The following is a 13,737-nucleotide window of genomic DNA, read 5'->3' as shown; positions in this document are numbered from 1 at the left end:
AGATTCTGTGACAAAAAGCACTGCCCACTCCCCCTTCTCTCTCAGACCTTTATCTGAAGCTATGTCCACCCATCCTTCCTTGCTTTCCTTTGTTCATTCACTGCACAAATTTTCTCCCAACTTCCTGCAGCACTGGGCACTGTACTAGGCCTTGGAAATACAATGGTGAACAAAACGCGGACCCTGCCTTCAGGGAGCTTACACTCTGGTGGGGGAGATGGACGTGAAACAAATAAATGCAGTAAACAGTACAACGACCAATTGTGAAGACCTCGGGGTGGCTACTACTGACCTAAAGGTTGGTGGTTCAAACCTACCCAGAGGCACCATGGGAAGAAAGGCCTGGCAATCTGCTTCTGTAAAGATCACAGCCAAAAGAACCTTATGGGGTCGTCCTCCTCTATAACTCATAGGGTTCCCATGAGTCAGAATCAACTCAAGGGCAACAGGTTTGGTTTTGGCTTTACAAATTGTGAACGTACAGTGACGAAAAGACGCAGGCGGTCTGAAAGAATGTGAGGGAGAGGGTCTGGCAGAGATTGGTGGTGCCCTGAAGAGGTGGCATGAACTGATCTTTATTCCTGCCCCACCCTGGCCACTTGGCTTTGGTCACAGGAAGCTGGTGAAGAAAATCATCCCACTCTGTTTGTAACCTAGATTCTCCTGCAGGAGGGAGGCCCTGGGCTCGCTGGGCGGCCAGTCACAAGTTCTGGTCTCAGCCTGGATTCCCCAGTGAAGAAGGCCAGAGTCTACACTGCCCACTGAAGGAGCCTCTGGGAGGGCAGACCACCACTCTGCATGCTTAGCTGGGACACAGTGAATCACATCAGACCAGGAACAGTGAGGCTGTGTGTGTGTGTGTGTGAATGTGTGTGCATGTGTCTGTGCTTGCGTGCATAGGTGTGTATCTCTGGGTGCATGTGAGTGCCTATGTGCACATGCATGTGTCTGTGTGTGTGCACGTATGTGCATGTACCTGTGTGTACATGTGTGTCTCTGTGTGCGTGTGTGCACGTGCATGTGTGTACATGTGTGTTCCTGTGTGTTTGTGTGCGCACTATGTGCATGTGTGTGCAAATGTGCACGTGCATGTGTCTGTGTGTGCACATGTGCGTGTGTGCATATGTGCACGTGCACATGTCTGTGTGTGTGCACGTGTGGGTGTGTGTGCATATGTGCACGTGCATGTGTATGCATGTGTGTGTGTGCATGTGGGGAGGTACTAATGTAGGATGAGAGGTAGAGCTTCACCTACAACTGAAGGAAGGTTGTCGGCCTAGGGAGTGACAGTGCTACTGAGCTGGCTGACTGGCGTCCTGACCTCCTCGCCCCTGTCTGACCTCAAGACATCACCTGAGGAGGCTCACCTGACTCCCAGCACTTGGCTCCTCTGTTGCATGCGGGTTAAATTTAGAAAGGGCCAGAAGTTCATCATTTGTTCCTAGAGCTGACTCAGCTCTGAAGAAATCAGGGCAGCCCGGCAGGTGGATCCCTCAGCCCTGAGCTGGGCTCCCTCGCAGACTCAGACAGAAATGACTGAGACCTTGAACCCTGAGTCCAGCATCCAGAAGGGAGCTGGCCCAGAGGCCAGGGGGCTCGGAGCAGCCAGCCCCCAGCTGCAGCCCCCTCTCGGCCCATAACAGGGCTCCTTCCCCAATAAGCTGCCCCTGCAGGTACACTTGCCAGGAACAAAGGCTGAGGGCCCTCTGGCCACAAGGTCTGGGAAGGCGAAGCAGACATTGGAGGCAGAACTGGGGAAAGGCTGCTGTGGACCAGTGGGTCAGCCCACGGCAGTGAGGGGAGGCCCACCTGGGGGTGGTAAGCTTCAGCTCCAGCAGGGGTCCCTGTGGGCCCCCCACACCTGCAACCCCTCGATTTGGCCTTCTCTGTCACCGTCTGAGCTCTTTGTCCCCGCAGCCTCTGTCCACGCTCACCCCAGCTTCTCACCAGCACTTGGCCAGACACTCAAGGCAGCATACTCAGGTCTGCTTGCCCACTCAATGCCAAGATGGTGGAAGAGAGGGGGGTGGGAAAGGAGAAAAAGTTCAAGCTATAGGGTGGCTGGCAAGAGGACTGGGGATTTCTGGAATTGAACTGGAGCCCTGGTGGCACAGTGGTTAACAGCTATAGCTACTAACCAAAAGGTCGGCAGCTCGAATCTACCAGGCGCTCCTTGGAAACCCTGTGGGGCAGTTCTACTCTGTCCTATAGGGTTTCTATGAGTCAGAATTGACTCGATGGCAGCGGATTTGGTTTTTTGGTTTAAGTCGAACTGTCTTGATCTGCTGGCTTCCTGCCTTCTGAGTTTCCCAGGCAAGGTACTAGACCCCACCACCCAGGGAAAAGGTCCTGGCCCTCAGCCAAGGCCATCTGGAGTCCCTGCCCAGGCTTCTCCGACCTTTAAAAGTATGGATTCCAAAACCCCACCCAAGATTTACTGAATCGGAATCTCAGGACGTGGGGCCCCTGGGATCTGTGTTCTTCATGAAAGCTCCCCTGGAGGTTTTGATGGGCCATTGCCTGGGCTTCCTGGCCCCCATCCTGTACCTGCTTACCCCTCACAGCACCTGGGCTCCACAGAGAACCTTCCTCTTGCCCCTGCAGACCAACCCTGCACCCCCTCCGCCTTCTTCACCCTGACCTGGGCCCTAGAGCATTGTCAACCAGCTCCCCTGCTTCTGGCTTCCTGTTGGGTCAGCAGTGAGGGGGGGGCGGTCAGTGTGACATAGGAAAGAGGAATCAGGGCAAGTAACTGTTGTTGGTTTCCATGGAGTCAATTCCAATCCTGGTGACTCCATGTGTGCAGAGTAGAGCTACTCCATAAGAAGCAGATCGCTAGTTGTGTCTTCTGAACCACCTCTGGGTGGGTTCGAACCGCCAACCTTTTGGTTAGTTGTCAAGGGCTCACCTGTTAGTGCCACCCAGTCACCTGTGAAAAGTAACTAGGTTTATTTTACTCACTGTTCCCAGGGGGAGGGAGGTAGACCATGCCAGGGCCACTTAGTGGGCTACCCCCGGGCACAAGGTGATTAAGCTGGAATCATAGGAGAGGGCTGGGTTGTATGGCCAACAGGGTAGGGTAGCTGGGTTTTGCAGTCTTCCTGGGACTTGGGCATTTTGAATAATTCTGCAGGCTCAGGCGGAGTAGAGGTTGTTCTGAGTTGTTGGTTGCCTGGCCCCAGGATGATATGGTGGGTACACAGTGGCCCAGGAGCGGGAGATCCAATAAGGGGAGTGGTTGGAGAGTGGACTTATTCAGCTGCTCAAGAAGGGGAACAGTGACCTCCAGCCAGGGCCTCAAAACTGTGTAGATGGCATTTTAAGAAAACGGCATTGCAGAAGCACAGCAGGAGGTGGAGGAGAGGGAGGAAGGAAGAGAGGGAAGGAAATAGGGAGGGAGAGAAGGAGGGAGGGAGATAGGGAGAGAGGGAGGGAGGAAGGGTGAGAGGGAGGGAGAAAGAAGAGGGAGAGAGGGAAGGAAATAGGGAGGGAGGGAGGGAGGGAGGGAAGGAGATAGGAAGGGAGGAAGGGAGGGAGATAGGGAGAGAGGGAGGGAGGGAGGGAGCAAGGTCATGTGCTTACTTGCCTAGCATCTTCTCCACAAGTTCATCTTGGCTGCCTGTGTCCCCAGCCAAAGGTCATATTCCCCTTGAGGCAGCCTCCATCCGAGCCTCACTTTCCTTCTGGGCTCTGTTAAAAAGAACCAGTCACCGTCACATCGACCCCAATTAATAGTGACCCTGTGTGTGCAGAGTAGAACTGCTCCGTAAGGTTTTCAAGGCTGTGGCATCTTGGAAGCAGATCGCCAGGCCTGTCTTCCAAGGCACCTCTGGGTGGGTTCGAACCACCAACCTATCAGCTAGTAGTTGAGCACTTAACCATTTGCACCACCCAGGGACTCCTAAAAAGAGCATAGACACAGAGATATGCAAGGTCAAACGGGGGAGGACGGATGCCAGGTGCAGATCGCCAAGGAGCTGAGAAACACTGGAGCTAAAGAAGCTGAGACAAGGACCTTCCCCGAGAGCCAGGAGAGAGAGCTTTCCCCCAGAGCCAACACCCTGAATTCGAACTTCTAGCTCTTGAACTGTGAGAAAATAAGTTCCTGTTCTTTAACACCACCCACTTGAGGTGATTTACAGGGTTTTCACTGGCTGATTTTCAGAAGTAGATTGCCAAGCCTTTCTTTCTAGTCTGTCTTAGTCTGGAATCTCCTCTGAAACCGGTTCAGCGTCAGAGCATCACACAAGCCTCCCCTGATAGACAGGTGGTGGCTGTGCTTGAGGTGCATTGGCCGGGAATCAAACCTGGGTGTCCTGCGTGGAAGGAGAGAATTCTACCACTGAACCACCACTGGCCGCTTCAGCACCTTACAGGGATAGTATTGCCAGTGGTTTCTACTTCAAGGAGCCTGTAGGGGGTTGAATAGCCCGTTGCCATAGAGTTGATTCTGACTCATAGTGACCCAGTAGGACAGAGAAGAGCTACTCCATAGGGTTTCCAAAGAGTGGCTGGTAGATTCGAAGTCCCCCGAGTCAGCAATAATATGAAATATTTTTGAAATGTGAGGGTCTCTAGAATGAGGACTCCTTCCCCAGTGCTGAACTAAACTCAAAACCAAACCCACTTTCGTTGATTCTGACACACGTACACATGCATGCACACAGACATACACATACGCCCATACACACATATGTGTGTGCGTGAACACACACACACACAGTAGCACACCCTCCTATTTCATTTGTACCTGGCAGGTTCTCTTCATACGACAGCTCCTCATGAAGTCCTTCTCCGTGTCGGGAGCCAGGCCAGCACTAGGAACAGAAGAGGGTGGCCAAGCTTCTGCCCCCGGGGCAGCTTCCAGTCTAGTGTTGGCCCGTGGTCCTCCACAGTGGCCTGCGTCTAGTTAGTTCTGGGGCTGAGTCTACGGAAGCCCGAAGTCGCCACACACCCAGCTACGGTCTCCACCATCAGCAGTACAAGGTGGGGGGTGATATGGTTCTCAGTGGGTTTGGAACTGGCCGGGGAAATGGGCGCTATTTCTCTGGCCCTCACAAGTCCCTGCTCCGCGCACAGCATACAGTTCTTGATGTGGATGCTATACAAAGTTAGCACTGACAAGGACCTCGGGCATCTGAGCTGGATTGGATGGGGCTCCCTCACATCCATAGGAATCTCAGCCAGAGCAACAACCATCTCAACTGCTGGAGGCAGAGGCTGTGGAGCTTCCCCAACGCAGGACCAGTTTAAAAAACTAAGCCCAGTGTCCTAGAGTTGATCCTGACTCATAGCGGCCCCATGTGTTACAGACTAGAACTGTGCTCCATAGTGTTTTCTTGGCTGCAATCTTTACGGAAGCAGATTGCCAGGACTTTCTTCTGCGGAGCTGCTGAATGAGTTCAAACCACCAACCTTTAAGGTTAGTAGTTGACCGCAAACCATTTGTGCCACCAGGGACTTTCAATGTGGGACATTCAGTGCTAAAATAGGACCAGTGGTCCCAGGCAAACCGGGAGGGTCAGTCACTCCAATTCACACCCCCTCCCAACTATCCTACAAGGACAAAAATCTCACATCCCAATAAACTGCCACTGAATTCTAAATCTCACTTTCCTTAAATCTGTTTCCCTAGAAATATTATAGCATTTGCTCCTTTTCCTTTTATAAAACATGTTCAAAAATAGCCATTCATTGCTAAATCCCTCTTTTCAGTCACTTGTAATATTCTTTTGAAAAGAAAGACGGAGGAAAGGCCTCTGGACCTCAAACTTCACATACTTGGACGAAATCCAAAGGTGAATAGTTGTTTCAGCAAAATTCATTCAGGGTCTTGAAAGTCAAGTACGTGACTATAAAATACACCTTCTCAGTCTAAAATAATACCCTTGTCTACGCTTGGGTGGCTGAACTATGAGACGTCAGGGGACATATTCCATGCTCCCATCAATGTGACCCAGAAAAAAGAAGGGAACATAGTGGTCATAGAGGCAGCTGTGTTCCTTGGGGTCTGCAAGGCTACTCCAGCCTGGACAAAGGCCTAACTTGGGTTCTGGAAGGGTCTAGTCCATCAACCTCACCTTGTTGTTCCCCCCTTATCCTGTTGTGACACCTCCTGCTAACTGAAACGACAGGCCACCACCTTCATTACCACAGGGCTGTTTCAATTCTCAAGGTCCCTGGGTGACCCAAACGTTTGCTTTCAGCTGCTAACCTAAAGGTTGGAGGTTCAAACCCACCAGAGGTACCTTGAAAGAGAGGCCTGGAGATCTGCTTCCATAAAGATTATAGCCATTGAAAACCCTATGGAATACAGTTATGCTCTTACACATACAGGGTCGCCATGAGTCAGAACCCACTCAACTGCAATGAGTTCTTAATGGGTTTTGATTCTCCTTCTCCGCACAGTTGTCATCCAGCTCTTGGCCCTGACGCCAGCAGCAGTGTCTGCCACAAGGAGGCTGTGTCTGGATCTCACACAGGGCGCTTTGATGCAGGTGGGAGTCGGGACGATCCATCAACGCCTTCAAACTTCAGCCTTATCGCTGAGGCAGAGCACAGCATTCTCCCTCTCACCAAGATTCTCCTGCAGCAGAGCCACAAAACTGGGCTCTGACCATCAGAAGCATTTCTGCTTTGGGGACAAACAAAACCCCGTGTGTCTGCGTGTGTGTATGGGTGTGAGCGTGTGTGTGTGCATGCATGTGAGTCTGTACGATCTCATTCAGCCCTTGCGAAGCAGCTGATCGAGCGGTGCTGTTTCCATTTTGCAGGTTGGTGTGGTACGTCAGTGTGGTGGTCTGTGGCGGGGGGCTGGCTTTGGTTGACCTGGGTTCCGTTCTGGTCTTTGTGACTTGGGAGCTACGTGACCTTGGGTGACTTTCTTGATTCTTCTGTGCCTCGGTTGCCTCATCTATAAAACAGCAGTAACAGTAGGACCATCTCAGAGGACTGTCACAAGAAATAAAGAGGTAAGGAGTCCAAAGTACTTGTCATGACAACACTATTCACAGTAGCCAAAAGGTGGAAGCAACCCAAGTGTCCATCAACAGATGAGTGGAAAAGAAATGAGCAATGTGGTAGATACATACAATGTGGTATTATTCAGCCACAAAAAGAAATGAAGTCCTGATACATGCTACCATGGGGACGAGCTTCAAAGACACCATGCCGAGAAACAAGCCAGGCACAAAAGGACAGACACTGTACAATCCCACTTACATGAAATGTCTAGAAGAAGCAAGAGCACAGAGACCGAAGTTTATTAGTGGTGACCAGGGGCTAGGCGGGGTGAGTAGTCACAGCTGAATGGCGCTGAGTTTTAGTTTAGGATGATGGATGGTGGTGAGGGTAGTACACCATGGAGGATGTAAGCAATGCCACTAAATGGTACACTTAACAATGGTTCAAAAGCAAATATTTTTTATATATATATATATATTTAATCCAATAATAATAAACTTGCACAGTGCCCAGACATCCTAAGCCCCTGATAAAAGGTAGCTGCTCTTCCTGGAGGCTTCACCAGTTTGTTCTCATCCCAACAGGCTCACTCCCTTCCCGGCTCTCTCTGCTTCTGGCTTTGGTTGATCAACGAAAAGTTTTCCCCTCTCTGGTCTCTCTGTGTTCACCAGTAGGCAGCTCACTCACACGGATGCCTGTGTGTGTTCTGGAGAACTCCCAGGAGGTTAGTCTGCCTTTAATGAAAACAGGGAGGAAGTTCGGTGTCTTGCTCACCTACCTAGTGCTGCTGTAACAGAAATACCGCAGGTGGGTGGCGTTAAAGGACAGAAGTTTATTTTCTCACAGTTCGGGAAGCTAGAAGTATGAATTCAGTGTGTGGCTCTAGGGGGAGGTCCTACCCAGTCTATTTCAGCTTCTATTATCCAGCAAAGGAGCCCTGAAATGCTCAGCTCCTGACCGAAAGGTTGGTGGTTTGAACCCACCGTCAGCTCAGCAGGAGAAAGACCTGGCGATCTGCTCCCATAAAGATTACAGCCTAGAAAACCCTACGGGGCAGTTCTACTCTGTCGCATGCAGGGACAGATTATCCAATAAGCAAGGTAGGCACGGGCTCACTTGTGCTTACTTACTAATCTGGAGTGCACACTTTCACTTGGGTGTCACCACATCTTTGCCATGTGGAAGTGTGCACTCCAGGTTAGTAAGTAAGCGCAAGTAAGCCTGTGCATACCTTGCTTAATTAATGTAAGCCATGCCCACCTTGCTCACTGGTTAATCCACCTCTGGTCACATGGGGTCATTATGATTGAAATCGCCTTGACGGCACCTAACAACAGCAGTATCTGGCAATCATTGGCATCCTTGGGCTTGTAGGCTCGTCTGCCTCCGCCGTCTTCAGAGAGTGTCTATCTTGCCCCCTGTCTGCTTGCATCTCTGAGTCCAGGCTGCTTGTTATATCACTCAGAAGTGTTAGGTTTAAGACCCACTCTACACCGACGGCACTGGTGGTCTACACTGATAATGGCCCCATTAATATAACAAAGAAAACCTGGTTTCCAAATAGGATGACATCCACAGGCACTGGGATTAGGAGAACAACACATATGTTGGGGAACACAATTCAACCCATACCGGTTATGGAGAAAAGGGGAGCAGCTGTGTGCCTACCTTCCAGGCCCTCATGTGACCTCCTACCACCCTGGACAAGAGCCAGCTCCCCTCATGCCTGGAGCGTAATTCAATTCCGGGTCAGCACGGGAGCTGCTGATCAACCTCTGAGACAATGCCCCATCCCCTTGCCTGCCTCCCATAAGCACCCAGCAAGGGGGCAAGAAAGAGAGAAAGAGCTGCAGGAGCCCCCATCTGCCAGGGAGAAGATCATAGAACGTAATGTTTCTTAAAACCTTCTTTTCTACATTCTGCATCCCACTTTGAAGTGTGGCGTCCGGGGTCTTAAATGCTAACAAGCAGCCATCTAAGATGCATCCATTGGACTCAACCCACCTGAATCAAAGGAGAATGAAGAACACCAAGGTCACACGATAACTACGAGCCCAAGAGACAGAAAGGGCCACATGAACTAGAGACTGACATCATCCTGAGACCAGAAGAACTAGATGGTGCCTGGCCACAACCGATGACTGCCCTGACAAGGAGCACAACAGAGAACCCCTGAGGGAGCAGGAAAACAGTGGGATGCAGACCCCAAATTCTCATAAAAAGACCAGGCTTAATGGTCTGACTGAGACTAGAGGAATCCCGGTGGTCATGGTCCCCAAACCTTCTGCTGGCCCAGGACAGGAACCATTCCCGAAGACAACTCATCAGACGTGGAAGGGACTGAACAATGGGTTGGAGAGAGATGCTGATGAAGAGTGAGCTACTTGTATCAGGTGGACACTTGAGACTGTGTTGGCATCTCCTGTCTGGAGAGGAGATGGGAGGGTAGAGAGGGTTAGAAACTGGCAAAACGGTCACAAAAGGAGAGACTGGAAGGAGGGAGCAGGCTGACTCATTAGGGGGAGAGTAAATGGGAGTATGTAGTAAGGTGTATATAAGTTTATATGTGACAGACTGACTTGATTTGTAAACTTTCACTTAAAGCACAATAAAAATTATTATTATTTTTAAAAAAAAACCTTTTCTAAGGCTCGTAGAACAATGAGAGTAACATTGTGTATGTTGTTTTTGGTAGGTGCTGCAGAGTTGGTCCCGACTCATAGCGATCCCATGTACAACAGAACAAAACACTGCCTGGTCCTGCACCAGATGGAATATACAGAAATCAAATCAACTACATCTGTGGAAAGAGACGATGGAGAAGCTCAATATCATTTGTCAGAACAAGGCCAGGGGCTGACTGTGGAACAGACCATCAGTTGTCCATATCAAGTTCAAGTTGAAACTGAAGAAAATTAGAACAAGACCACGAGAGCCAAAGTAGAACCTTGAGTATACCCAACCTGGATTTAGAGGTCATCTCAAGAACAGATTTGATGCATTGAACACTACTGACTGAAGACCAGAGAAGTTGTGGGATGACATCAAGGACATCATACATGAAGAAAGCAAAAGGCCATTAAGAAGACAGAAGAGAATGAAAAGACCAAAATAGATGTCAGAAGAGACTCTGAAACTTGTTTTTAAATGTAGAGTAGCTAAACTGAATGGAAGAAATGATAAAGTAAAAGAGCTGAACAGAAGATTTCAAAGGGTAGCTCAAGAAGACAAAGTAAAGCGTAATAATGAAATGTACAAAGGCTTGGAGTTAGGAAACCAAAAGAAAGAACACAGTTGGCATTTCTCAAGCTGAAAGAATTGAAGAAAAAATTCAAGTCTGGAGTTGCAATATCATAGGATTTTATGGGCGATATGTTGAATAATGCAGGAAGCATCAAAAGAACACAAAGAGCCACTATACCTAAAAGAATTGGTCAACATTCAACCATTTCAGGAGGTAGCATATGATCAAGAACTAATGGGTATTGAAGGAAGAAGTCCAAGCTGCATTGAAGGCATTGCCGAAAACAAGGCTCCAGGAATTGACGAAATATTAATTAAGCTGTTTCAACAAACGAATGCAATGCCGGAGGTGCCGGAGGTGCTCACTCGTCTATGCCAAGAAGTTTGGAAGAGAGCTACCTGGCTAACCAACTGGAAGAGATCCATGTTTGTGCCCATTCCAAAGAAAGGACATCCAACAGAAGGAAACACACAAGGAAAATTTTCCTGAGGATCATTCAAAAGCTGCTGCAGCAGTACATCAACAGGAACCTGCCAGAGATTCAGGCTGGATTCAGAAGAGGAGGTGGAACCAGGGATACCACTGCTGATGGCAGATGGGATCCTGGCTGAAAGCAGAGAATACTTGAAGAATGTTTACCCGTGTTTTACTGACTGTGCAAAGGCATTCGACTGTGTGGATCAAAATAAATTATGAATAACATTGAGAAAATGGGAATTCCAAACACTTAATTGTGCTCATGAGGCACCTGTACATAGACAAAGGGGCAGTTATTTGAACAGAACAAGGGGATACTTCGTGGTTTAAAATCAGGAAAGGTGTACATCAGAGTTGTATAGTTCACCATACTTATTCAATCTATACGCTGAGCAAATAATGTGAGAAGATGGACTTTACAAAGAAGAATGGGGCATCAGGATTGGAGGAAGTCTCATTAACAACCTGCATTATGCAGATGACACAACCTTGCTTGCTTGCTGAAAGTGAAGAGGACTTGAAGCACTTACCGATGAAGACCAAAGACCACAGCCTTCAGTATTGATTATGCCTCAATACAAAGAAAACAAAAACCCTCACAACTGGACCAATAAACGGAGAAAAGATTGAAGTTGTCAAGGATTTCATTTCACTTGAATCCACAATCAACAGCCATGAAAGTAGCAGTCAGGAAATCAAAAGACGCATTGAACTGGGCAAATTGGCTGCAAGAGATGTCTTTAAAGTGTTAAAAAGCAAAGACGTCACCTTGAGGACTAAGGTGCACCTGACCCAAGCCATGGTATTTTCAATTGCCTCCTATAAGTGCAAAAGCTGGACAATGAATAAGGAAGACCAAAGAAGAATTGACACCTTTGAATTGTTGTGTTGGTGAAGAATATTGAACAAAGCATGGACTGCCAGAAGAAGGAACAAATATGTCTTGGAAGAAGTACAGCCAGAATGTTCCTTAGAAGCAAGGATGGCAGAAGAGCTGTCATCCTGACCACTGGCTCCAGCAGGATGGAGGTCAATGGTGGCCCTGAGAAGAGCTGGTTCTGTGAGGTGGTGTGGGCAAGAGCTCCACTGACAACGGGAGGAGACAGCAGGTATGGACAACAGTTTTAAGGAGCTTTGTTACAAACAAGAGCAGAGAAATGGGAGAATAGCTAGAGAACGATGGGGGGGAGGGGAGTCAAAAAAAGGATTTTTAAAAATATACCACTAAAATAACTAATTTATATAAATGAGATCATATTTACATATTTTCAGTAAGCTACTTTCCTTAGGCAACAATATATAACAAGCACATTTCCAAGCTATTTGCTATGCTTCTAGGTCTGCCTTTTGTATTTACTTGCACGGGTACACTTCCCAAAGTCCAAGAGAGTATCCAGTGAAAGACTGCCTCCTCCCACCCCACGCTCCTCCCCAGAGTGGTTAACACAGGCAAACTTCGTCACTTCCAGAGGCACTAACCCCCCTCGTGAGGGTCTATTTCTGAGGACTCCAGGACCAACCTGAGGAACCAGCCGCTGTCTCTATTTGGGTTGAGAGTTTTGTTCAGAGTTTTTGCTTGGTTCTCCAGCCATTGAAATTGTTTCTCATAATCACAGTCTTGAGCTAATATGTAACTGGAATGTGTTTTTATCCAAGGAAGTGCTAAATTTCCCGAAGCTTTATATAAACTTCCTTTTACTGAAATAGCCCAGAAATCATTCAGGTTCACAGGCCGTGAATGCTTCTTTGAGATTCTAAATCTCTCCATTCTCAAAGTGTGGGTTCAGATAGAGCCCAGACTGTGGAAGGGGAAAGGACCACTGTACACCTCAGCCTCTTCACCACCATGACCAGGATGGGGCACGGGAGGGGGCTGGGCAGTGGGCGCAGGTCCGGTACTGACGTGGGAAGAATTGCTGGAAGAGAAGCCCTGTGCAGGTTGGGCAGGTGTCCATGCACCTCATGGGCATCCTGTCTCCATGGGAGAAGCGCCACCCTTCAGCACTGGGCAGAACCTGAAGTTGAACTGCACACCATTTCAGCAACTGCCCCCATGCCAGACCTGTTCTCTCAACTGTGGGTGCTCACCTATATTTTTGTACCATCCTCAAGACTGGGAAGGCTGCCTCTAGTAACACACCAACAATTAAAATACTACCAGGAGTCCCTGGGTGGTACAAAGTAAGGAGTTAAGCACTCAGCTACTAAACAAAAGGTTGGAGGTTTGAATCGATCCAGAGGCACCTCAGAAGAAAGGCCTGGTGATCTACTTCCAAAAGATTACAACCATTGAAAACCCTGTGGAGCACTGTTCTACTCTGACACACACGGGGTCGCCATGAGTTGGAATTGACTCGACTGCAAACAATTTGAGGTTTTTTCTTTGTTTTAACATTACCATTACCACTGTGGCTACTTACTTACTTACAAAGGGGAGCTTGAGAAGACAAAGTAAAGAGTTATAATGACATGTGTAAAGAGCTGGAGATGAAAAACCAAAAGGGAAGAAAACGCTCGGTGTTTCTCAAGCTGAAAGAACTGAAGAAAAAGTTCAAGCCTCGAGTTGCAATAGTGAAGGATTCTATGGGAAAAATATTAAACAGTGCAGGAAATATCAAAAGAAGATGGAAGGAATACACAGAGTCATTATACCAAAAAGAATTAGTCGATGTTCAACCATTTCAAGAGGTGGCATATGATCAGGAACTGATGGTACTGAAGGAAGAAGTCCAAGCTGCTCTGAAGGCATTGGTAAAAAACAAGGCTCCAGGAATTGATGGAATATCAACCGAGATGGTTCAACAAACAGATGCAGCGCTGGAGGTGCTCACTCGTCTACGCCAAGAAATATGGAAGACAGCTTCCTGGCCAAACTAACTGGAAGAGATCCATATTTATGCCTATTCCCAAGAAAGGTGATCCAACAAAATGTGGAAATTATAGAACAATGTAATTAATATCACACACAAGCAAAATTTTGCTGAAGATCATTCAAAAATGGCTGCAGCAGTATATTGACAGGGAATGGCCAGAAATTCAGGCCAGTTTCAGAA

The 13,737-nt window shown here is 48.3% G+C and overlaps 1 protein-coding gene across 1 annotated transcript in view; it reads left to right on the top strand.

Annotated features, from left to right (window-relative positions):
• EVA1C (eva-1 homolog C) overlaps positions 1-11,826 on the top strand; it is a 131,946-nt gene extending 120,120 nt beyond the window's left edge. Inside the window, exon 8 of the mRNA XM_049857770.1 lies at positions 9,659-11,826. Coding sequence (XP_049713727.1) covers positions 9,659-9,882 — 224 coding nt within the window. The 3' untranslated portion in view covers positions 9,883-11,826. The remainder of the gene's footprint in view (positions 1-9,658) is intronic.
• Positions 11,827-13,737: the final 1,911 nt, after the last annotated feature.

Source organism: Elephas maximus, chromosome 18 (assembly GCF_024166365.1).
Source record: "Elephas maximus indicus isolate mEleMax1 chromosome 18, mEleMax1 primary haplotype, whole genome shotgun sequence".
Classification (NCBI taxonomy): Eukaryota; Metazoa; Chordata; class Mammalia; order Proboscidea; family Elephantidae; genus Elephas; species Elephas maximus.
This window is presented reverse-complemented; position numbering and strand designations above follow the sequence as displayed.